The 26,726-nt window shown below is 40.0% G+C and overlaps 1 protein-coding gene across 1 annotated transcript in view; it reads right to left on the bottom strand.

Moving 5' to 3' along the window:
- Positions 1–19,804, bottom strand: part of LOC121370169 (ice nucleation protein-like) — a 34,310-nt gene extending 14,506 nt beyond the window's left edge. Inside the window, exons 1-2 of the mRNA XM_041495283.1 lie at positions 19,681–19,804; positions 17,838–17,899 (exon numbers count right to left, since the gene is read on the bottom strand). Of these exons, the coding sequence (XP_041351217.1) occupies positions 17,838–17,899; positions 19,681–19,804 (186 nt within the window). The remainder of the gene's footprint in view (positions 1–17,837; positions 17,900–19,680) is intronic.
- Between the last annotated feature and the right edge of the window lie 6,922 nt (positions 19,805–26,726).

Here is a 26,726-nt window from a genome sequence, read left to right as displayed (position 1 = left end):
GAAGGAACTACTTTCCTGCTGATTGCTCTATTTGTCTAACTTGCACAACCATTCTTTCTTAAGGGGTCCAATCCCGGCAACTCTCCCCTATATACTAGTAAATACTTATAGCTGCTGATGTTACGACATTTGGTCCCTTTTCTAAATGTGAAACAGTTTACCAGCCAATAACCGCTGGTGAAAACAAAGAGCTTTTCGATACAAATCATTTCTTATTTTCCAATCGTCCATGGTGGTCGCGCGTGCTAATGGTCACCGTTTGCATCGACTCATTAGATGGTCTATTTTTAGTCAATACACATTCCAACAGGAGTTCATTTGGATGGTGATGACCTTATCAGATTGGCAACTCTCCGAGCCTATTTCCGCGGTCTTGTCAAAGTTACCCAAGTGTTGGGGCATTCCACATGAACCCGATACACACAAATTATGGAAGCGTAGATTTAATAAGCGCTGACCGAGTCAGTGTCCGATCAGTCAGCCCGATCAAACGATGCCGTCAGCTTGACCGAAATCAATTTCTCTCGGTTAGCTCAAGCCTATAGTTATATTGCATTGACCAATGAATGTAGCTCTTAATTCTGTGTCACTGTGGTCATCTAATTTGGCTAATTCTATCGGGCTGAGGTTACTGTTGTAATACGATTACCCGCAATTCCGTTCTCAGAATGTCATAATGGTATTTAATATATTTGTATATTATAAGTTCTGTTTTGTTTTGTAGTGTAATGCTCGAAAAAAAAAAATTCTACAAAATATGTTTATTATTATTTATTTTTGTTACAAAATTCATTCATTCATTTCTACTTATTTTCGTGCTTATATCCAATTAAGGGTCAGGCACCTCAGCTATCTGGTTAGTACTTAGTGAGAGAGAAGTCGATGTAGTGGTCGTTACAACTCGCTCTGGGTGGGAGCCGGTACCGATCTACGTCCGATGGCTTAAACACTACAATATCGAAGCCACAAAAATAAAATCTTTAATGATATAATTATATATAGGCTAGGTATATAGGTGGTTGGAGTGGTTATATGTATGTCTGTATTTGTCGGTGCGTGCGTGCGTGTGTGTGTGTGTGTGTGTATGTGCGTATTTGGGTGTGTGGTTTAGTATTGCTGTAATACCTGTATAGGCCTGTGGCCGTGAAACACTTCTCAACCCCCGCGCTGTTGTTTCCGTGACGTCTACGTCACGAGTATCGATCTCCGAGCGCCGGGTTGGGCGGTCGCTGGTTCACTTGTTTTTACATCAATAATAGATAAATGACGCGCAAATATCGCTTGTGTCATCAGCAATATACACTCGCCGTCTTGCCACTGCAAATGAAGGAGTTTTTGGGTTATCAGAGCATTACCGTTTAGAAAACTGAATACATTTAATGCTGATGATGTTATGTGTTACAATAAAAATCCCTTCTTTTGGATATGACGAAATCAGAGGTTGTGTCCACAACAGGCGTACTTGAACAATTATCTGGTGGAAACATGCCTAAAGGTACCCATGCCTACAAGAAGAAGAAGAACACACACACACAAACAAAGACAATTTTCTACTGATTTTTACCACATAAACCATGTTTTCCAATCAATACCAACACTGATTCTAACGTCTGATGCTTTGCTTTAGAAATAAAATTACTTTTGGGTTGGGTTTTTGTCTTGTGTTTTGCTTTAAAAAAAGAAAGAAAGAAAGAAAGAAAGAAAGAAATTACGTTAATACCTGTTGCAATTAAATCTACGGCTTTTATCATTGCCTTTGTATCCATTGCAATCAAAAAATACCCCAGCTTTGATGAGCTTTCCCAACGATTTAAGTGTTAATGTTATTGTTCTTAAAACCAGTCCAGTCGACTTGTAATGAGACCCGACTTTTCTTCAAGAATCACACAAATGCCACGTTAAGAAAAATATATTCATCGTATTAATCGCGTGATATTTGCACATCTGAAAAAGTAACCGCTGAAATTATATGTGCTATTTTTGGATTAGCGGAGCTGTAATTTACATGTACTTTACACCAGTATTTCAGTTCAAGTCTAATATCAAATCTCTTGTTATAAACATGGGTCCGGGATGTAGTTCAGTGGTAGAGTGTCCGCCTGAGCTCTCTCTCTCTCTCTCTCTCTCTCTCTCTCTCTCTCTCTCTCTCTCTCTCTCTCTCTCTCTCTCTCTCTCTCTCTGTCTCTCTTTCTCTCTCTCTCTCTCACTCTCTCTCTCTCTCTCACTCGTTCTCGCTCTCGCCGTCATCTCTCTCTCTATCTCTCTCTCTCTCTCGCTCCCTTTATCACTCCGCTCTCGCTTCTCTCTCTCCTTCCATATCTCTTTCTTGCTCTCCCTTTCTCCTCCTCCTCCCTTCTCTCTATCCTCTCTCTCCTCTCCTTTTCTCCCCTTCCTTTCCCTCTCTTTCTTCTCCCTTATTTCTCTATCTTTATCTCTTTCCTACCCCCCCTTCCTTTCCTTTCTCCCTTCCCCCCTCCCTCCCCTTCCCCTTTTTTTTTTTCTTCCCTTTCCCCCCCTTCTTTCTTCTTCCCCCTCCCACCCCCTTTTCTATTTTCTCTCCCCCACCCCCCTCTCTCTCTCTCCCTTCCATTCCGATCTTTTCCCTTTCCCCATCGCCCTCTTCATCTCCTCGTTCTCGCTTACACCTTCTTTCTATTCTCTTCTTTCTCTCTTTCCTCTCCTCCTCTCTATTCCTTCTCCCCCATTTTCCCTTCCTCATTCCCCCTCTTTCCTTCTGCCCCTTTCCCCCCCACTTCCCCGGTATTCGCTCCCCTCTTCCTCTCCCCCCTCTCCCCTGTTCTCGCCTCCTCTTTTCGCTTTCTCTCTTTCTCCTTCTCCCTTTCCCCTCTCCTTTCTTTCTCCTCTCTCTCCTTCCCTCCTTCCCTCCCTTCTCTTTCCCCCCTCCTCTTCCTATCCTTTTCGCCTATCCCTTCTTTCCCCTCTCTCCCTTGTCTCCCTCTTTCTCTCCTTTCTTTTCCCGCCTCCCCTGTCTTTTCTTTTCCTAGCCTCTTATTCTTTCTTCTCTCTCCTGTTTTCCTCTTCTCCCTTTTTCCTTTTCTTTCCCCCCCCTTTTCCTTTCTCCCTTTCCTCTCCCCTCTCTCTCTCCTCTCTATCTCCCCTCTTCCTCCTTTCTCGCTTCTGATTTTCCCCCCTCCTCCCTCTCCCCTCTTTCCCCTCCCCCTTTCTTTCTTCTTTTTCTTTCCCTTCTCCCTCTTTCTTTCCCTCTCTCCCTTTCCTCTCTTCTTCTCTTTTCTCTTTCTCTCATTTCTTTCTCCTTTCTCTTTCTCTCTCTCTCTTTCTCCTATTTCCTCTTCTCCTCCTCTTCCTATTCTCTACTCCCCCTCTTTCTCTTTCTCTCTCTTTTTTACCTTTCCTCTTCCTTCTCCCCCATCTCCTTCTCCTCTGTCTTTCTCCCCTTTCTTCTCTCTTCTCCCCTCTTCCCCCTCCCTTTCTACTCCCCCCCCCTATGTCTTTCTTTTCTTTCTTTTTCCCCCCCTTCTCTTCCTCTCTCCTCCCTCCCTCTTTTCTCCTTCTCCCTCTCTGTTTTTCCCTCACTCTCTCTTATCCCCCTCTCTCGTTTTTTCTCCCTTCTTCTTTCCTCTCCTCTTCTCTCCTCGCTTCTTCTCCCTTCTCCCCTTCTCCCTTTTCACCTGTTTCCTCTCCCCTCTTTTCGTCTTCTTCTCCCTTCTCCCTCCCTCTTTTTTTTCTCTTCTCTCTTCCTTCTTTCTCTCCCCTCTCCTCTCCCTCTCCCCTTTCTTTCCCTTCCTCTTCCCTGCTTCCTCTTTCCTCTCCCCCCCTTTCTTCTCCCCCCCCTCATCCCTTTTTCCCTCTGCCTCTTCCTTTCTCACTCTTTCTAGCCGTTTCATTTTCTTTTCTTCTTTTATTCTCCGCTTCCCTCTCCCTCCCCCTTTCTCCCGCTCCCCTCTTTCTCCTCCCTTCCTTTTTTCTTTCTCCCTACCTCCCTTTCTCTCTCTTCTCTCTCCGTCTTCTCCCATCTCTCTTCCTCCCCCCCCTCCTCTCTCCCCTCTTCTTCCCTCATTTTCCCTCCCCTTTCTCTCTCTCTCTCTCCTCCCTCCTCCCTCTCCTTCTCCTCTCCTCTTTTTCTCCCTCCTTTCTTTCTCTCTCACCCTCTCATCCTTTTCTCTTCCCCTCCCCGCCCTTCTTCTTCCCCATCCCTCTCTTTCTCTTATCCTCTCCCTTCCCTCTCTCCCTCTCCTCCCTCACCTTCCCTCTCCCTCTCTCTTTCTGTCCTCTCTCTCTTCTGTTTCTCTCCCTTTTTATATTTATCTCCCCTTCCCTCTCCCCCCCTTTCCTTTCCCCTTTTTCACTCTCCCTCCCTTTTCGTTCCTTTCTCCTTCTCTCTCCTCCCCTCTCTCTCTCTGCTCTTCCATTCTCTCTTCTCTCTTCTCTCTCGTTCTCGCGTCGCTTCCTTCTTTCTTTCTTTTTCTTCTCCTCTTCTCCTCCTCTTCCCCTCTCTCTCTCTCCTCCCCTTTTTTCTCTCTTTTCTCTTTCTCTTCTCCTCCCTCCCTTTTCTCCTCCCCCCTCTTCTTTTCCCCCTCTTATTTATCTTTCCTCTCCTCTTTCATTTACCCTTTCTTCTCTTCACCTTTCCCTCTCTCCAACTCTCTTTTCTTTCTCTCTTCTTCCATTAATTATATCTTTGCTTTTTCCCCCATCTTCCCCTTTACCCTCCTTCTCTTCCTTTCTTCCTCGCCCCCCCTTTCCCTTTCCCCTTCCTTCTTCTCTTCTCTCCTCGTCTCCCTTTCTCTCCCTCTCCCCTCCCCCCTTCCCCTTTCTCCCCATTTCCTTCTTTCCTCCCACCTTCCTTATTGATCTTTTCTCACCCTCCCATCTTTCCCCTTCTCTCTCTCCCTCTTTTTCTCCCCATTTAACTTATCCCTTCCTCTTCTTTCCCTTCCGTCTATCATCTCTATTATTTTTCTTTCCATACTCTCTATTTCACTCCTCCTCTCCCTTTCCGTCTCCCCCCTCCCTCTTCCCTTCTTTTCCTTCTCCTCTTTCCCCATACTCTCTCCCTTTCCTCCTTCTTCTCCATCATTCCCCCCTAACTCTCCCTCTCTTCCTCTCCCTCGCTCTCTCTTCTCTTCTCTTCTTCCACTCTCTTTGCTACATCTCCCCTCTGGTGAAATCTACTTCCTCTCTCCAGTGTCAGAATGACCATATCTTTGACGTCCAATAGTCGATGATAAGATAAAAAGTCAATGTGCTCTAGTGACGTCGTTAAATAAAACAAACGACTTAAATTATTACTATTTTATATATATATAATTAGATTATTATTATGAATGTGATGCAAATATATTCACTCTTCGTTAATTACCTTGTAGTTTTAAATAATGATATATACATTTTATGATCAGGAATAATTTTTATATATATATATATATATATATATATATATATATATATATATATATATCTCACGGAAAAAAGTTCCTGTGCATTATGACAATTTCAGTTAGACTTATCTTTTAAAATTATAAAATATTGCGTTTTACATATACTATTTATCTGTTAAAAGTACAGTGATCCTCTCCTGTCTTCTGAACTTGAAGTATGGTCTATACAATGCTTGGTGAGCCGTCGGTGATGATGTAACAGATGGACGGTCATGGTCGTACTTTGTGATCACTTAATCGGTTGCGTACAGTTCTTCCACCGATTGGCCTTATGTATTGGGATGTTAAACTTGTCATTTCCAAAAGATTCCATATGTAAACCCGCTTGATATTGACAATTTATTAACGTGACTTTAGGTGTTGACTCCTTACACTGTCGAGAACATCTCCACAGACACTGCATAGTGTTCTCATGGTCTTGCACCAATGAACACCAAAATTAGGAAGCAACAACATTTGTGCCAAAACCTTAATAATACCCATCGTTCGACTCACCTATCATTTTCTTACCGGCGTGGCATCACACTGACGACGATCAGATACCAACAATAGTATTTTTCTGATTTGGCAGATAACACTGAAAAATTAATATCTGGAATAACAGTCAAAATATGTATAGGTGAACAAACATTTTTATATACAAACATTAATCAATAATGGTGTCAAGCATGCTAGTAATGCAACTTGTGAAACAAAGCATGTGAGCTCGTGCAATCGACAGGACACAGTTATAATAAAATATCATTATTCATTTACGAAATGTGTATGACCAGATTTCAAGTCAATTATATTCTATAATGCAATTATTTGGTGCACAGGAACCTTTTTCCGCGATGACATATCATAGTATATACAAATCCTGTTTCCCGTTCAAGATATACATTTATATAAAGACAAAATCTGTTGTAAATTTATGTTATTATGTTATATTTAGACGTTGTCATTATAAGTTACATATTAATAAATATAAACATAATGGATACAATGAACAAAGAAATGGGAAACTATTGTTATGTTATTCCTTTTCGATGTGTAAAAAGAACGACATTATCATGGTTTCAGTATAGAAAGTACACAGAATCTTAACTACTAATACATTTTTGTTATGATACATTACGTGGATTCTAATGCTTGCGACTTCTGCAAAGCTTCATGTGAAACGTTACAACATCTTTTCTTTGACTGTAAACAAGGTTAACCACTTGGGAATTAATTAATACCCTAAATGGATATGACTGAAACAGGAATTGACATTATTTTTAGTCAAGATATTGTTATGTTTGGTATGATCAATAACGAAAATAGTACTTTGTAAATTGGTTGATTATCAACATTAAATATTATATCTACTGTATGACCCGATTTTCGCATAAAAAATCCTATTATAAGTTCCATTCATACACTTGTCCCCTCATTTTGCAAAACAAGTTGACATAGAAAGATTTATTTTATATAAGAATTGCAATTACGAAATTTTTAATCAACAATGGACTCCATGGCTTAATCTCTTTGATTGAAACGTATTTCCTAACAATAGCTTGTTTCGAATTCCAGGTCTTTTTCGTTTCGCGCTAATATAGATTTACACACACACACCCCCCCCCCCCACCACCCCCCCACCCCCATGTATTTATTTATTTATTTTATTTATTTTATTTATTTTATTTATTTATCTATTTATTTGTTTTGTTTTGTTTGTTTGTTTGCTTATTTATTTATTTATCAATTTATTATTATGTGTTTTAACCATTATATCTTCTTTCTTCTTCTCCTATATTTCCCAGTCCTTTCCATTATATGCGTCATAGCAATTTGTTTTGTTTTTTACCAATCTTTAATTTATACAGAAACATTACAAATGCATTTATGTATCAAATTGTTATATATGACTATATAACATTATTATACAACAAATTAGATATATGTACTTGTATATAAATTATATTACTTTGATGTAAGGCCATGAATTCAAGGCTCCCCATCCTTGACATGGTCAGAATGGACTGGGAAAAATAAATATTTAAAAAAAAAAAAAAAAAATCCCTTGTAAAAATGGAGACACGTCTTTGTCAGATCAGCAACCATCTGTTCACCATCACTGAATAACAGCAAAACACAGATATATCTGACATCAGTCACCTCCGTGCGTTTATGGGCATGCGGTGACCGTTTGATGTATAATCTTTATACTGCAAAGCAAAAATTAAGAAATATTGTTGACTAGAAGCTACCATAATGCTTAAAGCAGCATCCATTTCATATTCGGTTTGTCCTATGTAAATTAAGTTTCATTTATCATGATCTTTAAAAGCGAGTGTCAAATGTAAATTACTTAGTGAGAGACATAATTTGGTGTAGGACGTAAACTTCATACGAAATGGTAGAGAGTTTGATTTCCTATTTATTATCCAATAATAATGCTCTAAACGACATGCCCAAGTGAACTTGTATCAGATCTGCTGATAGCGTAGGAGGTGAAGCATTTTTGTGGTGCTATAATTCAACTCTTTTGTCGGCATTATGTTTTGGTTCTACCGATGTGACGATTGATTATGAAACTCCATAATCGATTGTGTGGGGACATGTTATTAACTGTAATTATTCCTCAAGTTTACATGATGGAATAGAAGCAAATATGTTGGGATAGGTGTTTGTTTTTATGGTTACGTAATTATATTAAATTAAAAGTCAAGTTAGTGATCTGTAGATTCACGTTGCTTATAATTCAAATCCTTATGTTCATATCATTCAAACCGATTGCGACCGATGATCGATGACGAAATTCCAAACGATATCTCAACACTAGTCGACATATCACCTAGATACGAGCGAAACTATTATCAGCTATACGAGAAATCATCTATGATATAATACGCAAGGATAGTTTATCAGTTTCCGACGGCCTTCTTTGTACTTACCCAATGCCGCAGTTCGCAAGGATCTTTTTGCGCTCAGGTTTAGCCGACTACCGTACACAGATCGTGCTAAATATGGCGTTCAAAGATGAATTCCATAAATACAACCAGAATGGAGGCCGCCATGTTTGTTACTTAACACGAAAGTGGCTATATACACGGCGGCCGTGTATACAGTTTCGGCTAATGAGGACTGGCTACCTACACGATGGTCATATTTTGAGGGGAAAGTCAAGGGTAAGAAATCCTCAACGTATCTACACTTTCCTATACGCATAGCACGGGTTACATCTAATATACAGTATGATATGACGTGTAAGTGAGAGGGGAATGATTAACAATATACTTAAGTCTAGACAGATATATTGACCATTTCGCAGGTGATCTGTATTGCCCATCGATTCCAAATGTTTTTAACGTAATGCAAGGTTAGACTAATATTGATGTATGTTTTCGCGACTCCGTGTATAAACGACGACCCAGGGTGCTGACCTCGCACTCGGTTTGTCACATGAATGATGGACCTTTGACAGGATGATAGGCCCGCTGTCGGCAACGAAACGACAGTCCTCGTCATTCTTCGTCTTAATCGATTTTAACCGAGTCTAGTCGGTTTCCTCCGATGACTTGCGTAACATAACGAAGGTCGACGACAGTTTCCCACCAACTAATTTGCTTCGGTGTCGCTCGTTTTTATCCCGCCTGAAGTGACTAGCAGAGTTTGCGTTGGTGCTTAGATAACTATTATCGCGTCAACATTCGCATTTGAGCCATTCGAGGTAATGTCCATCCGTAATGTATTGACATCTATATTTTCTGCGTTTAGAGATATTAATAACGTTCGTCAACGATTAACACTGGTTGCTGAGGTGCCCATTCTGCTAGCGGCTTTTTCTTTGTTTTTTGTTGTTGGGTTATTTATTTATTTTTTATTATTATTATTTTATTTTTTTTGGGGGGGGGAGCGTAAAAATAATTGTTTTGTTTAATGATACCACTTAGAGCAAATTGATTTATGAATTGACTGGATGTCAAACATTTGGTAATTTTGACGTCTAGTCTTAAAGAGGAAACCCGCTACATTTCCCCATTAGTAGCAAGGGATCTTTTATATGCACCAGCCCAGACAGGATAGCACATACCATGGTCTTTTATATACCAGTCGTGGTGCACTGGCTGGAACAAAAAATAACCCAATGAGCTCACTGATGGCGGTCGATCCGAAACCGACCGCGCATCAAGCGAGCGCTTTGCCACTGAGCTACATCCCGCGCCTTTGTTGTTTGTTGTTTGGTTGGGTTGGGGTTTGTTTTGGGGTTGTTGTTGTTGTTTTGGGGGTGGGGGTTAGGGATTGGGATGCAAGAGGGTTGGTGTTCTTTAACTGAACTTAGCCCTGCTGCACTACAACTATTACTGACTTGTTCAGGGTGACGAGCGATCGCGAGACATTTGACAGATTATCGTAAAAATCCAGTCTAGCCAGCGACTGCAAGCACTCAGCCTGCACCCCCCCCCCCCCCCCCCGAAGGACCATTGTATTTTTTGCATCTTGTGTTCTCACAACTCGTATTAGTACATTAAAGATTTTTCTGTTTTATTTCTGGGACCACTGTGCCCATCGATTTTAAAGTAAGAGTAATGTAGTAATGTTCAGTCGTTTTTAGATTCCACAGAGCGCGCGGAACGCTCGTAGTCCACAATTTCATGAACTCCATCCTCTTCCACCCATTACCTATACACCTCTTCGCCAGATAAGCGTCATATTCCATATTTATACTCCATATGGGAACCATGGGTTGCTGAAATACCCAGCCTCACAGCCATAGTATTACTACAAATAATATGATACTAGAAAAAAGAGTTTTTATTACAGTAATAAATATTAAAGGTAATTGCATTGAGCAGATAAACTAAAACTGAATACTCGTTTAGGTCTCCCGCAGAGTGAGATCTAACGCTATAGGTTTCCAACCGTTCACTTAAATAAAGAATGAATTCATCTTATACATGGCATTTATGTCCATGTTCGAGATTTTCCGATTATTTATAGTCTGGTGGCAATAAATTTTTCAAACTCCTCAAATACAAATTATATTGGATGTTTACTAACCGCTTCAGTCTTCTAAGATAAACTTCTTCTTTTTTACAAACAACATTTTTAATAAAAGTTTTGCTCTTGTCTTGCGAATTTTTGCTGAATTTTGTAAACATAGTTTGCATTCAGTTAGACAGATCAGGAAAAAAAAAAACGTTCACAGACTATTGCATGAGCTTCACGTTAAATTGAATGACCACAATGAGAACCAATTAAAGCGTTTGCGAACCTTTATGTCGCTGAACGCAGGTATATGTTATCTACGGAAGCCTGAACACCAGTCTATTTGTTACTAACGAACGTGTTAGCGCACCAGCCCTATTCTCGTATACACCGACCAGTAGCAGCTTGGCTCTTTTCAAAGGTCATATCCTACCAGTTGGAACGATAAATGAACTGTCAATTGGAAAAAGAAACTATTGTGGCCTTTAATGTCAGCGTTAATGCGAAAGTAGAATCTCCAGCGTTAATGATCAATCTGAAGGCGCGTTTTTACAACACTTAGAGCAATGTCGAGTTGGTCCTCTTAGCAAATTGGAAACAAAAAAGTAAATACCCAAGTGTGGGGAAAATACTGTTGTCAAGGCTCTGAAATATAATAGCTAATACTAGTAGGCCTATTCAGGCCCCTAGCCAATGGGGGATCGGAGGGGGGGGGGGGGGTCGACCCCTCCTACCGGTGGCCTTTTTTTTAATATGCCCCGGACTCCCCTAAGCAACTCGATAAATCTCATGCCATAAATAATTGTGTGATGGACTTCGTGCTTAACCATAAGCCTAAACACACACCCCCCCCCCCCCCTCAAAATCCTGGCTACGGGCCTGTTATTGTAGATAGGTTTCGCAATCACACCGGTACTGTTACGGATATTGATAAATCACCACATTGGTTGGTGACGTCACAGCAATTTGCTTTCCCCTCTTTACGATTAAAATGAATGAATGTTTAACGACACCCCAGCACGAAATACGATTAAAATGTCTGCTACCTGGCTAATATATAATTTTAAATAAGTAAATAAATAAGTAAATCAATCAATCAATCAATCAATAATACCAATCAATCAATCAATCAATAATAATAATAATAATAATAACCTAAATAAATAAATAAATAAATAAATAAATAAGATTTCTGAAAATGCTGCCATCTTTAAGGAAAACTGGTTAATATATTAGTTGTTACCGAATCATATTGCGTCAAATGATCTACGAAGCCTGTTTTTGTTTTTGTTTTGTTTTCTTTTTTGTTTGTCCAACGCAGGTGTTTAAGTGTTGTAAATGTGTGTAGTTTCATGCGTGTATGACAAACGCGGGTGTTTAAGTGTTGTAAATGTGTGTAGTTTCATGCGTGCAGGACAAACGCGGGTGTTTAAGTGTTGTAAATGTGTGTAGTTTCATGCGTGCAGGACAAACGCGGGTGTTTAAGCGTTGTAAATGTGTGTAGTTTCATGCGTGCAGGACAAACGCGGGTGTTTAAGCGTTGTAAATGTGTGTAGTTTCATGCGTGCAGGACAAACGCGGGTGTTTAAGCGTTGTAAATGTGTGTAGTTTCACGCGTGCAGGACAAACGCGGGTGTTTAAGCGTTGTAAATGTGTGTAGTTTCACGCGTGCAGGACAAACGCGGGTGTTTAAGCGTTGTAAATGTGTGTAGTTTCACGCGTGCAGGACAAACGCGGGTGTTTAAGCGTTGTAAATGTGTGTAGTTACACGCGTGCAGGACAAACGCGGGTGTTAAAGCATTGCTAATGTGCGTAGTTACACGCGTGCAGGACAAACGCGGGTGTTAAAGCATTGCTAATGTGCGTAGTTACACGCGTGCAGGACAAACGCGGGTGTTAAAGTATTGCTAATGTGCGTAGTTACACGCGTGCAGGACAAACGCGGGTGTTAAAGCATTGCTAATGTGCGTAGTTACACGCGTGCAGGACAAACGCGGGTGTTAAAGCATTGCTAATGTGCGTAGTTACACGCGTGCAGGACAAACGCGGGTGTTAAAGCATTGCTAATGTGCGTAGTTACACGCGTGCAGGACAAACGCGGGTGTTAAAGCATTGCTAATGTGCGTAGTTACACGCGTGCAGGACAAACGCGGGTGTTAAAGCATTGCTAATGTGCGTAGTTACACGCGTGCAGGACAAACGCGGGTGTTAAAGCATTGTTAATGTGCGTAGTTACACGCGTGCAGGACAAACGCGGGCGTTAAAGCATTGTTAATGTGCGTAGTTACACGCGTGTAGGACAAACGCGGGCGTTTAAGCATTGTTAATGTGCGTAGTTACACGCGTGTAGGACAAACGCAGGTGTTTAAGCATCGTTAATGTCTGTAGTTACACGCGTGTAGGACAAACGCAGGTGTTTAAGCATCGTTAATGTATGTAGTTACACGCGTGTAGGACAAACGCAGGTGTTTAAGCATAGGACAAAAGCAGGTGTTTAAGCATCGTTAATGTATGTAGTTACACGCGTGTAGGACAAATGCAGGTGTTAAAGCATCGTTAATGTATGTAGTTACACGCGTGTAGGACAAACGCAGGTGTTTAAGCATCGTTAATGTATGTAGTTACACGCGTGTAGGACAAACGCAGGTGTTTAAGCACTGTTAATGTATGTAGTTACACGCGTGTAGGACAAACGCAGGTGTTTAAGCATTGTCAATGTCTGTAGTTTCACGCGTGCGGACATAAGCAGGCTTTGTAAATACGGTCCATTATGAATAACAACGATGGAGTTGCTGCAAAATCTCTCTGATGTTAAAAGATACTGAGTGGTATGTTATGATGTTACAGGCTATGTTGTTTTATGATTATTATCATGATTTATGCTGATAAGCAAGAATTTATTTTACTGGGAATATCGAAAGAAAGAAAGAAATGTTTTATTTAACGACGCACTCAACACATTGTATTTACGGTTATATGGCGTCAGACATATGGTTAAGGACCACACAGATATTGAGAGAGGAAACCCGCTGTCGCCACTTCATGGGCTACTCTTTTCGATTAGCAGCACTATCCCACAGACAGGGTAGTACATACCACGGCCTTTGATATACTAGTCGTGGTGCACTGGCTGGAACGAGAAATAGTCCAATGGGCCCACTGACGGAGATCGATCCCACACCGACCGCGCATCGAGCGAGCGCTGTACCACTGGACTACGTCTCGCCCCTAGGAATATTGAAGAACTGTAAACTTCCTATTCAATTATAGATTAATAACCGTCAAGACACACACACAACCCCCCCCCCAAAAAAAAGAAGAAAAAAAAAGAATAATAATAAAATTAAAATAAATAACTGTAGAATATTGTGACAGTGAATTCATTTATTCATTTCAACTTATTTTTGTGCTTATACAGAGGCGGATCTAAGGGCCCCCCTCCCCCACCCCTAAATTATAATTATTATTAATAATTTTATTATATATCAATTTTTTTTTTTTTACGATCCGTTCCAAACCTCCCCTAAAGTTCCATTGGCATTCCGCCTCATGTCATTTGCCCCCCCCCCCCCTCCTAAATGGATTTTCTGGATCTGTCACTGTTATATCCAATTAAGATTCAAGCACGCTGTCCTGGGCACACACCTCAGCCATCTGGGCTGTCTGTCCAGGACAGAGAGTTAGTTTGTAAGTGGTTAGTGAGAGAGAATTTGGTGTGATGTTCTTACACCTACCTAGTGAGTCGTTAAAACTGGCTGTGGGTAGGAACCGATACCGGGCTGCGATCCTAGAACCTACCAACCTTAAGTCCGATGGCGTAACCATTTCCTCGCTGAGACAGATGTGACAGTGAAGACAAAATGTTTCATTTATCGATGCATTCAACACATTTAATTACGCTTATATGGTGTCGAGGAAAAACCCTTGTGTCAGAGAATAACTATTTACAATCATAGTTCCTTGACATTATTCATGTTAAATTAATACTTAATTAGCATTCATCTGAATGTGTTTATTCACGTACTACCCACACAGGTTTTGCTTTCAGTAAAAGTATTTTATCACTGATTATAGATATCTATCATTAATAAATCCGACCGGGGAAAAAATCATCGGCTTTCGCATTGTGATTGTGTGACGAGAGCGGAATGGATAACGACTGTTAATAGAATCTAGGCGAATGAGACAGATTCACTGTTACCGCATTGTCCAGGTCGCTACTGTAGCGTAACACACAAATGATAAGGGAAAGAAAATCGATCCCAGCCTTACTCCACGTGCTACATTTAATACTTCAAAATGTGCATCATAAGCGCTGTTCTAACAAGTAAAGTGCTGTTTTACATAATAGCTCTTTCTCAATTTCGCAATCGTAATTTTAATGTATTTATGGAGTTAGTTTTTTTTTAAATAAATAATAAAGAATACAGAAATTATGCAGAACGTCTGGAAAGCTAAAACTTGTGCCAATATTTAATCAAATTATATCGTAAAATAACGCTATATCGTCATCTTTTTGAACACAATAAGCATGCATGTGTAATACATTGCGATCAATAAATATGATATGGTGAATATTCATGGATAAAACTAGTAACATACTTGTTTACAATGCGTGTATTGCAGATCAATACAGTTAGAATGTAGTCATGAACTTCGTCTATTCGGCCTGAAGAGCTCTAATTACACAGCGAAAACGTTAACAGTTAAATTATTTGACACTGTTCTCTCTTTCATTCTCTCTATCTCTCTCTCTTTCTTTCTCTCTTTCACTCTCACTCTCACTCTCTCTCTGTCTGTCTGTTTGTCTCTTTGTCTGATGCCGACTAGTATTCGTATACTGAGTAGTTACTTGTCTACCGACTAGTATTCGTATACTGACTATTTACTTGTCTACCGACTAGTATTCTATTCGTATACTGACTATTTACTTGTCTACCGACTAGTATTCGTATACTGAGTATTTACTTGTCTACTGACTACAGACATGTTTTGTCTATTAAATATCTGTTTACTTGTCTGTCGACTACACACATGTTTTGTCTATTAAATGTCTTTTTACTTGTCTGCCGACTACAGACACGTTTTGTCTTTTATATATCTATTTACTTGTCTGCCGACTACAGACACGTTTTGTCTATTAAATATCTATTTACTTGTCTACCGACTACAGACACGTTTTGTCTTTTATATATCTATTTACTTGTCTACCGACTACAGACACGTTTTGTCTATTAAATATCTATTTACTTGTCTACCGACTACAGACACGTTTTGTCTATTAAATATCTATTTACTTGTCTACCGACTACAGACACGTTTTGTCTATTAAATATCAATTTACTTGTCTACCGACTACAGACACGTTTTGTCTTTTATATATCAATTTACTTGTCTACCGACTACAGACACGTTTTGTCTATTAAATATCTATTTACTTGTCTGCCGACTACAGACACGTTTTGTCTATTAAATATCTATTTACTTGTCTGCCGACTACAGACACGTTTTGTCTATTAAATAACTATTTACTTGTCTGCCGACTACAGACACGTTTTGTCTATTAAATATCTATTTACTTGTCTGCCGACTACAGACACGTTTTGTCTATTAAATATCTATTTACTTGTCTGCCGACTACAGACACGTTTTGTCTATTAAATATCTATTTACTTGTCTGCCGACTACAGACACGTTTTGTCTATTAAATATCTATTTACTTGTCTACCGACTACAGACACGTTTTGTCTTTTATATATCTATTTACTTGTCTGCCGACTACAGACACGTTTTGTCTATTAAATATCTATTTACTTGTCTGCCGACTACAGACACGTTTTATCTATTAAATATCTATTTACCTGTCTACCGACTACAGACACGTTTTGTCTTTTATATATCTATTTACTTGTCTACCGACTACAGACACGTTTTGTCTATTAAATATCTATTTACTTGTCTGCCGACTACAGACACGTTTTGTCTATTAAATTTCTATTTACTTGTCTGCCGACTACAGACACGTTTTATCTATTAAATATCTATTTACCTGTCTACCGACTACAGACACGTTTTGTCTTTTATATATCTATTTACTTGTCTACCGACTACAGACACGTTTTGTCTATTAAATATCTATTTACTTGTCTGCCGACTACAGACACGTTTTGTCTATTAAATAACTATTTACTTGTTTGCTGACTAGGGCGGGACGTAGTCTATTAAATAACTATTTACTTGTTTGTCTGACTAGGGCGGGACGTAGCCTAGTGGTAAAACGCTCGCTTAATGCGCGATCGGTTTGGGATCGATCCCCGTCGGTGGGTCCATTGGGCTATTTCTCGTTCCAGCCAGCTCACCACGACTGGTATATTAAAGGCCGTGGTATGTGCTATCCTGTCTGTTGGATGATGTATATAAAAGATAATTGAAAAATGTAGCGGGTTTCCTCTCTAAGGCTATATTTCAAAATTACCAAATGTTTGACACCCAATAGCTGATGATTAATGAATCAATGTGATTTAGTGGTATCGTTAAACAAAACAAACTTGTTTGCTGACTAATAATTAAATTCCTATCCTGCTTACTAAGGCACCTTTTGTACTTTAACTGCTTTTATTTACAGAATACCTACATTTCCAAATCAGAGCACGTAGCACATAATATGAACTTACACGGATAAGCTAATTGTGGGTGATGTGAAGCATTCTAGAGTGCTGGTTAGGTGCCTGCCTATCAATCTTTCAGTCTATCCGTCTATCCATCCATCCATCCGTACTTCTACCTGAATCTCTGTCTGTCGGTCTGTTCTATGTTATGTTATTCTATCCTATTCACCGGTCTCGGTGGCGTCGTGGCAGGCCATCGGTCTACAGGCTGGTAGGTACTGGGTTCGGATCCCAGTCGAGGCATGGGATTTGTAATCCAGATACCGACTCCAAACCCTGAGTGAGTGCTCCGCAAGGCTCAATGGGTAGGTGTAAACCACTTGCACCGACCAGTGATCCATAACTGGTTCAACAAAGGCCATGGTTTGTGCTATCCTGCCTGTGGGAAGCGCAACTAAAAGATCCCTTGCTGCCAATCGGAAGAGTAGCCTATGTAGTGGCGACAGCGGGTTTCCTCTCGAAAAATCTGTGTGGTCCTTAACCATATGTCTGACGCCATATAACCGTAAATAAAATGTGTTGAGTGCGTCGTTAAATAAAACACTTCTTTCTTTCTTTTTCTATCCTATTCTGTTCCATTCCATTCTAAATTGTATTCTAAATTCTGCTCTGTTCTGTCTTGTCCTGTTAAGTTCTGTTCTGTTCTACATCCCACCAAAGATGCTTTAAACTTCGGCTTCATTCAGTCAAGCATGTCCTTGGAGTGGCAGTCCTCCTTTAGGCGGTGCAGGATTAATTAGCCTTGTCGTGCTGCCATACTTAACACATTCATTTAATCTGAACAAGGATCCTCTACCTCCATGTGAGCATCGTCAGCGTACACTGACTGTGTGACATATTTTGCTGGAGTGTAATCATCTAAAGCAAAATAGAAAAGATAGATTTGTTAGAAATATGGTTGAATATTTTACACATTCATTCATTCATTCATTCAGTCATCCATCCATCCATCCATCCATCCAGTCAGTCAGTCAGTCAGTCAGTCAGTCATTTATTCATTCAGTCAGTCATTCATTCATTCAGTCAGTCAGTCAGTCAATCAGCCAGTCATTCATTCATTTGTTCATTCATTACTCCAGACTACTGGATGCAGTGTTTCTGTAGATATCGTATATTGTGGGCGTTAATTGTCAAACAGTTTGTGAAAGGATTCCATCAGATTGTGTTTCAGACAGCCACACACAAAAACACTCATTCAAAGATCACTTATTCCTGTCGTACACTATCATGTTATTATGTAGGCGATGACGCCATTATGAATCGGTTCATATCGAATTGCCCTTGATAAAAACCACGCTTAAATAAATAAGAGATCGATGCTAATCTATAACACACATTGTCTCACAAGAAATACTAAATGATGTACATTATGTTAGAGAACATATAATAATGATGGTCTATTTAATTAAATGTCTTATAGTGGAGCGGGAGCGCGCAATGTCTTGTTTCCTGCAGACGATACCGGAAGTAAGGCGGACAGTAAAAATTGTGAAATTAATGAGCGGGTCTTATCTAATAAACGTATTATCGCTGAATTTGGCGCACTCGTGTTTCTTGAAATAACAAACGAGATAACACAGTTGTGTTATTAAATCTGTTGTCTAGAACTAGAAGGCTATTTTCGTGAATGTTATTAAGTAATTTACTTGACAATATCAAAGTGTTCCTCAACGGGAAAGCAGACTAGTTCACAGGTTTGCCACCACAACTGGTCAAAGGCCGTGGTATGTGTTTTCCTGTCTGTGAGAAAGTGCATATAAAAGATCCCTTGCTGCATTAGAAAAAAATGTAACGGATTTTCTCTGATGACTACGTGTCAGAATTACCAAATGTTTGACATCCAATAGCCGATGATTAATTAATCAATGTGCTCTAGTAGTGTCGTTAAACAAATTAATAAAAACATTTTACAGGTCTGCACACATTTAGTTTGAAAGTACTTTTTTTTGGTTCCAGTTGGAGAAAACTATTATTATACGCAGTCTGATTTTTGTTTTATTGCACCCACCATACCCCACCTCACCCCACTCATCCCTACTCTTGTTCTGCCCTGTGTTCGGCGATAGTGAGCAATGCCAACGTTTGAAACCTATACTGACTGGTTCCCTAAGTAGGGGAAACTGGGGACAGATGAGCCATGGGGACCTTTGAGCCACCCCATAAAACTACTGACTGCAAACCAGTGGTGACATCTACCTGCTGTCAATGCAACTACTATATATGTGACCTTCACCCATATTGTTTAGAGAGTTTTGGAGCAGACGATCAAGAAACCAGTTACAAAAATAAGTTTTTGACTACTTTGAATAACTTGTTTGTGTTTTGATTACGGTTTAATATTGAAATGATAATACATATTTCATAGATCCTGTAAAGGTTTGTGTTTTTCTTTAATAATCTCTCTTGACGTCTAAATACAGATTTCTCTGGTATATTTGGCTAATATAATGAAAGTGGTGTTGGGGTCCGTTGAGCCACTTTGGGGTCCGACGGGCAGGTGGCTAACTGGATTCCACCGCATTTCAAAGGACACATAACGACAATCCATTTGATGTTCAACAATCCACCTCAGGGGAATTGGACAGCTAATTCATCCCCTGGTCATCAGCCACAGCCATTCACAAGCACACAGCCACAACCTTCCACTAGCGCACAGGCACAGCCTTCTACCAGCACACAGCCTTCCACCAGGACACAGACACAGCCTTCCACCAGTACACAGGCACAACCTTCCACCAACACACATCCACAGCCTTCCGCCATTACACAGCCACAGCCTTCCACCAGTACACAATCACAGCCTTCCACAAGTCAAATAAAGATGGTAATCATTTCTCCAGAGCACATACGACCATACCCCAAGGCACCAGAGAGGAAGCAGACCTCAAGGAAAAGGGCAACAAGCACTATTATGACTGACACACCTGTGAGAAACCGCATCGCAACTGAGAAGAGCAGCTAAAAAGACAGAGTGCCAGCAAAACGGCGATTGGTAGACGCATACCAAGATAAGGTTAAATCCACTGCTGCACGTTTTGAAGAGAGCAGCTCTGAGGAGGAATCAGAAGGTGTACATATTGCCTTTCAGGAGAAAGACCCAGAGCCGGGTGATTATGTGCTCATTGAATACGCCCGGAAGCAGAGCACTGTTCACTATATCGGTGTTATCACAACCAAAAGATGACGATGGAGACTATGAAGTCCAATTTCTGAGAAAATCTACCAGGCATACTAAGTCATGTGCATTTATTGAGCCTATCTAGGAAGAAATAAGCTCAGTTGAAGCAGATTTGATTTTGGGAGTTCTTCCTAAACATGTTGCGCAAACCACCAAAAGGCAGAAGGGAATCATACAATTCAGTGTCAACTGTGATGAGTTCAATCTTGAATAAGATCCAGCATTAGGTTAGGACTCTGAAACTACACCGAGTCAATAACACAGTAAACACTAAACAGGTACCGAGGTCAGTGTTGAAAATGTAATTCACTTCTTAGTTTATTACAGTATGTGCATCTCAGATGACATTTATTGCAGGAATACTAATTAAAACATTTAGATGTGTGTTGTTTCTCGCTAGTTTCACTGTTTGAGATCATGGCCCACAGGACCCCAATGGGTGTCTCACTGGTCCCTTACCCTGGGGCGCGATGAGCCATCATGGACCCTGTTACATAAATTTCTCCCATAAAGATGTTGATGAAGATAACCTATCACACTATATGTTGTAATCGAGAGTAATAATGCCTTTATAAGCATGAACAGTTTTGCTATCAACAGCTATGAAGGTTTGAGTAAAATGGCCAAATATCTTAAAAATGGTTCATCGGTCCCCAGTTTCCCCATGTCATTTGGTTTAAAGTGTAGCGTAAAAACTAGTGTAGTGACAGACGTCAGGCTGAACTTTGTCCAGGATCCTCATATTACACGTGGTTTTTCAAAGTCATTGATTGGATGTAATAACAATATCAAATCCAATCAACTTTCACTGGAGTTTCAAATTACACATCTACGTCACCACTCACGCATCGCACGGCTTCCCAGACACACGTGCATAATGTATGCGAACATTACACACGTTTTTCATTTGAATGATCACTGCTGGGACTTTTAACTGCTGCCAGTCGGTGTTTGCTAGTGTGGTGTCTATCGTGGTATTAATTTGTCACGTGGTCAGTCGTGCGGAAAACAGACATTCTGTTAGAATGTTTTAAACGGAATCTCACAGGCTCAGACAGAATGAATAATTTATGAGCAAGTGTCTTTGTGAAGTGAGTACTTTTCTCAAATTGGGATTAAATCAATTTTTGGTGGACAAAAAATAACGATTTTGATAACACATTTGAAGAGAGTTTGACCTTCTAAAGTCATTACTCCATGCTGTAAATTATGCATGCGGCTTTAATGACACGTCGACAATGATTGTTTCGGTTCGGAGCCATAGTGGACAGACAAACATACCTGATCTCTTTAATATACTAAAATCTAGTATGAATACACATACATATTTTAGTATTAATGAATTACAGAATTACAAATTAATTTTAAAAACATTTTTTAATTCTCAATACTGATATGACAACTCTACGTTTAAGAAAAACATATTTTACTTTTTTTTAATTGATAAATTATTCATGACTAACAACATGACACTAAATGATGCAACCAAGTTTTCATTCAATTAATTTTGTGGAGTGGAAAGCTATAAATTATTCACAACAGGAAACAATTAACAACTAAAGTACTAGAATGTTTTTAAATTTAATAAATGTGAAACATATTTAATCATGTTCTTGATGAAAACGTGATTGCAATCCTCGGTGGTGGATTCAGATCTATTCCCAGACAACTTACACTTTTTTATACGTCATCTTTGACGGGTCGTATTATGTTATAACATTGTCCGTACGTTTGTCCGTACATCGGTCCAAAAACGTTTCGTTTCCGGAGCATAACTTCATTATTAATTCATACATCCATGCAAGTACAACATGGAATGGGGTGTGTCGCGTACCTTGCCGGGGCATATCTCCCTTATCAGTTCATATAGGATCATCAAACCTTGCATGCAGGTACAACATGGGATGGCTGTGTATCGCGTACCTTGTCCGGGACATATCTCCCTTATCAGTTCATATTGGATCATCAAACATTGCATGCAGATACAACATGGGATGGGGTGTGTCGCGTACCTTGTCCGGGACATATGTCCCTTATCATTTCATATTGGATCATCAAACATTGCATGCAGGTACAACATGGAATGGCTGTGTGTTGTGTACATTGTCCGGGCCATATCTCCCTTATCAGTTCATATAGGATCATCAAACCTTGCATGCAGGTACAACATGGGATGGCTGTGTGTCGCGTACCTTGTCCGTTACATATCTCCCTTATCAGTTCATATTGGATATCAAACATTGCATGCAGGTACAACATGGGATGGGGTGTGTCGCGTACCTTGTCCGGGACATATGTCCCTTATCATTTCATATTGGATCATCAAACATTGCATGCAGGTACAACATGGAATGGCTGTGTGTTGTGTACATTGTCCGGGCCATATCTCCCTTATCAGTTCATATAGGATCATCAAACATTGCATGCAGGTACAACATGGGATGGGGTGTGTCGCGTACCTTGTCCGGGGCATATCTCCCTCATCAGTTCATATAGGATCATCAAACCTTTCATGCAGGTACAACATGGGATGGCTGTGTGTCGCGTACCTTGTCCGTTACATATCTCCCTTATCAGTTCATATTGGATATCAAACATTGCATGCAGGTACAACATGGGATGGGGTGTGTCGCGTACCTTGTCCGGGACATATGTCCCTTATCATTTCATATTGGATCATCAAACATTGCATGCAGGTACAACATGGAATGGCTGTGTGTCGCGTACCGTGTCCGCGGCATATCTCCCTTATCAACGTATATACGATCATCAAACCGTGCATGCAAGTACAGCATGGGATGGCTGTGTGTCGTGTACCTAGCTCGTGACATATTTCCTACCCGTATCAATTTATATAGGATTATCAAACCTTATCAACTTGGAATAGCAATGTTTCGTGTACCATAACTAGGACACCGCGACCTACTATTGATGGGCGTATCATGTACCTGGCAGGTACTCTTGTTGTAAAACAACACTGGATCCAGGCTTTTTGTAAAACAACACTGGATCCAGGCTTTTTGTAAAACAACACTGGATCCAGGCTTTTTGTAAAACAACGCTGGATATGGGCTTTTTGTAAAACAATGCTGGATATAGGCTTTTTGTAAAATAACTCTGGATACAGGCATTTTATACAGGGGAACATTTGTTTTTCCCGCGAACCTTTGCCGCTTTTGTACGTAATACATGCCTGCTACAATTAATATATGGATTTAGTAATAAAAATAGAAGTGTGCTTCCTTCCTTCAAAATAGTGCTGTGTGCGTGACAGTTTCTTTTTCTGGTTTCTTTGATGTTAATACTTTGTAAATGTTTATATAATTAATTGTTTTAGCACTGTTTTATAGTGATGATAATGAAGATGGTGACGATAATACTGGTGTTGGTTGTGGTAATAATGATAATGATAATGGTTGGTTGTGATGGTGGTGGTGGTGGTGGTGGTGTAGTGATGATGTCAATGATGATGACAATGATGATAATGTTGGTGATGATGATGGTGGTGGTAGTAGTAGTAGTGGTGGTGGTGGTTTTACGGTCGTGGTAGTGGCGGTGGTGATTGGTGGTTGTAGCGTTGATAATGGTGATGATTTGGCGCTGGTGGTAATGATGATGACAATGATTGTGATGATGGCGGTGGTGGTAGTATAGTGGTGGTTGTGCATGTAGTAGTGATGATGATAATGGTGATGATTTGGCGTTGGTGGTAGTGATGATAATAATGATGGTCGTGGTTGTGGATGTTATAGTGATGATGATGATGGTGGTGATGTATTGCCGGTGGTGGTAATGATGATGATTGTGATGATGGCGGTGGTGGTAGTGCTGTTTTTTTGTGATGACGGTGGTCTGGTAGTGGTGGTGGTGGTGGGTGGTGGTGGTGGTGATGGTGGTGAAGATGGTGGTGGTGTTAGTAGTGAAGGTTGTAAAGGCGGTCGTCTGGTGATGGCTTGCCTGTCCAGAAGTTCTGCAATATTACGGTCATTCTCTACAAGAACTTACATCATATCAAATTAATTCCCACGAGTAAAAAAGTCAATATATTTCACTACTACTGGTTTAAGCAGTGCATTGACTCACCAATCCAGTAAACGTATAAAAAGAGTGCACTTAATTTTCTTCCAAGAAAATTACCTGTCACATGGCATTTGAAAGATTTAAAGGATATTGTTATTTGTAACCTTTACTTTTTTTCCTAGAAAAATCACATGGTTTTTTCAAAGGTAATATTGTAATGATTTCAGTTTCGAGCGCACCTTGCTCGAACACTGTGATCGACCATTACGCAGAGGTCTGTGAATATGCTGACCATTGATAACATGATTCACACAAGTAATAACTGTCGCGTATACTTACCATCCAGATCTGTATTTGTAGTTAATCCTAATATATATAAGAGGCATAAATAACGCAATAGGTATTTCGCTCATATTTTCTTATAGAAATATTATGTCCTCAGTATTAAGCATGCAGACAAATGACATACTGGTAACCACTGTAACTGAAAGAAGATATTGTTCAAATCGAGATTTATTTAATAAAACGTGGTTTTAAACAAAAAACACAACTTGGGTTTTTTGCAATAAAACAGCAATTTTTTAACATTACTTACCATGGCATATTAAAAAAAGACAGAAAACACTAACAATGGTTGCTTTTAATAGGTGACGAGAGCAGACAATGCACATGCAAAAAGATTTTCATATGCAATGCTGTATTGTTGTAATAAACACACCAGTTATGCTTTTTGCTGAAAACTCATTTTATTCAATTTTGTTCTGATTTCAACAAAATTCTCTTTCACTTACAATTATTAGCAAAATGTTATTTGTCCGCATACTTAATATATGTGATTTGACATTTCTATTAGAGAATATTCAGTGAAATACCCATTGCGTTATTTATGCCTCTCAGTATATGTGATACTCTTTATGCTCTTTACAGGTTCAGGTAGACCGAATCAGTTTCCCCACTGCCGATAATGTTGATTTTGTTTTAATAAACTGAGCAATGTATTGACATAAGCAGTACACGTATAAAAATGTGATATCTTAAATTTAATCTATGTATAAAATGTGTTACAATGAAAACAAATATCTGCAAGAAAGCGGGGTGCCACATAGGATTTAAAGAATGTTCTATGAAAATGTTCTTGCTGTAACGGATCAGATCCCTGGCTATCCAGAGACCGGACCCGTGACGGACATGCCTAAAACCCCAGTGGTATAGGAGCATGTAAAACACTTCACGTTCATGTTCTATCAACGACTATCATTTGTGCAGAAAGTTGCACAGTTATTTTATTATACCCTTTCAAGCAGCTGTATACCAAATAAAAGCACGTGTATGTCAATTTATTACGTTTGCACTACCAATCAAAGCTTTGTCATGTCACGACCAGAAGCGGCCAGGCCCTTTTTAAGGGCCCTATGGACAACCTAGGGAGACACCCCAGCATGATATAGGACTAAATTAACGAGTTACTCTCGACTCATTAAATTCAAAACCTATGTTAGCTCTTGATCTTTCCTTTTGACCAACCGTTCAAAATTGCGCCAAACTTCCTTAAATAAAAATTGCGCACCTTTTCCATTTGGCATTTTACTTTGCTCCTTCGAAATTCCATAGCACCATTACCCCCCCCCCCCCCACACACACACACACACACACACACACCTGTTACGGACAACGGTCGGGCTGCTGGTGCTCCCTTGCACCTGTCAGTGCAGGCGGTCCCTCCTTCCTCCCACCCCCACCTTTCCTGTCCTGGACAGGCATGCTCTACAACAGCTTGCTCTGAATGTGCACGTAAAACCCTATGACCTGACCTGACCTAATCAAAGCTGTTTTTAGTCAGTAAGTATTTAACGGTGCCGCACTGCGCTTCGAACCTTGACACAGGACTCGCTTCAGGGGTAAGGGATAGCACATGCCTGATGCGTGGTCGGTCTAGGATCGATCCTCATCGGTGGGCGCATTGAGCTATTTCTTGGTCCAGTCACTGGAGTAACAAAGGCCGTGGTATATGCCATTTTGTCTGAGATGTTGCATACGAAAGATCCCTTTGTGCTAATTTGAAAGAGTACTATATTGTGAGGCGGCTGCGGGTTCCCTGTCTCATTATCCGTGTGGTCCTTAACCATATGTCTGGCGCCATATAACCGTAAATAAAATGTGTTGAGTGTGTCATTAAATAAAACATTTCCTTCTTCTTCCCTGTATTGGTAAAGTACAACCTACACAAAAGTGGAAACTGATTGTCATACTGATCATGGTTGCCTATCTCATCTTTTTATTTTAGCTTTATAAAAATATCTGTTTTAACAAATTAGTATTACCATCAATGTCTGTACTGGTGTGGACGTTAAGGAACTATGCAAAGTTAAAGTTTCATCAGCTATTGGATGTCAAACATTTGATAATTCTAACAGTCTTAGAGAAAACACGGTATAGCATTTAATTTGCACTCCCCAAGAATATGCACTCCCCAGTCATTATTATACG

This window comes from Gigantopelta aegis, chromosome 4 (assembly GCF_016097555.1).
Source record: "Gigantopelta aegis isolate Gae_Host chromosome 4, Gae_host_genome, whole genome shotgun sequence".
In the NCBI taxonomy this organism is placed as follows: domain Eukaryota; kingdom Metazoa; phylum Mollusca; class Gastropoda; order Neomphalida; family Peltospiridae; genus Gigantopelta; species Gigantopelta aegis.
This window is presented reverse-complemented; position numbering and strand designations above follow the sequence as displayed.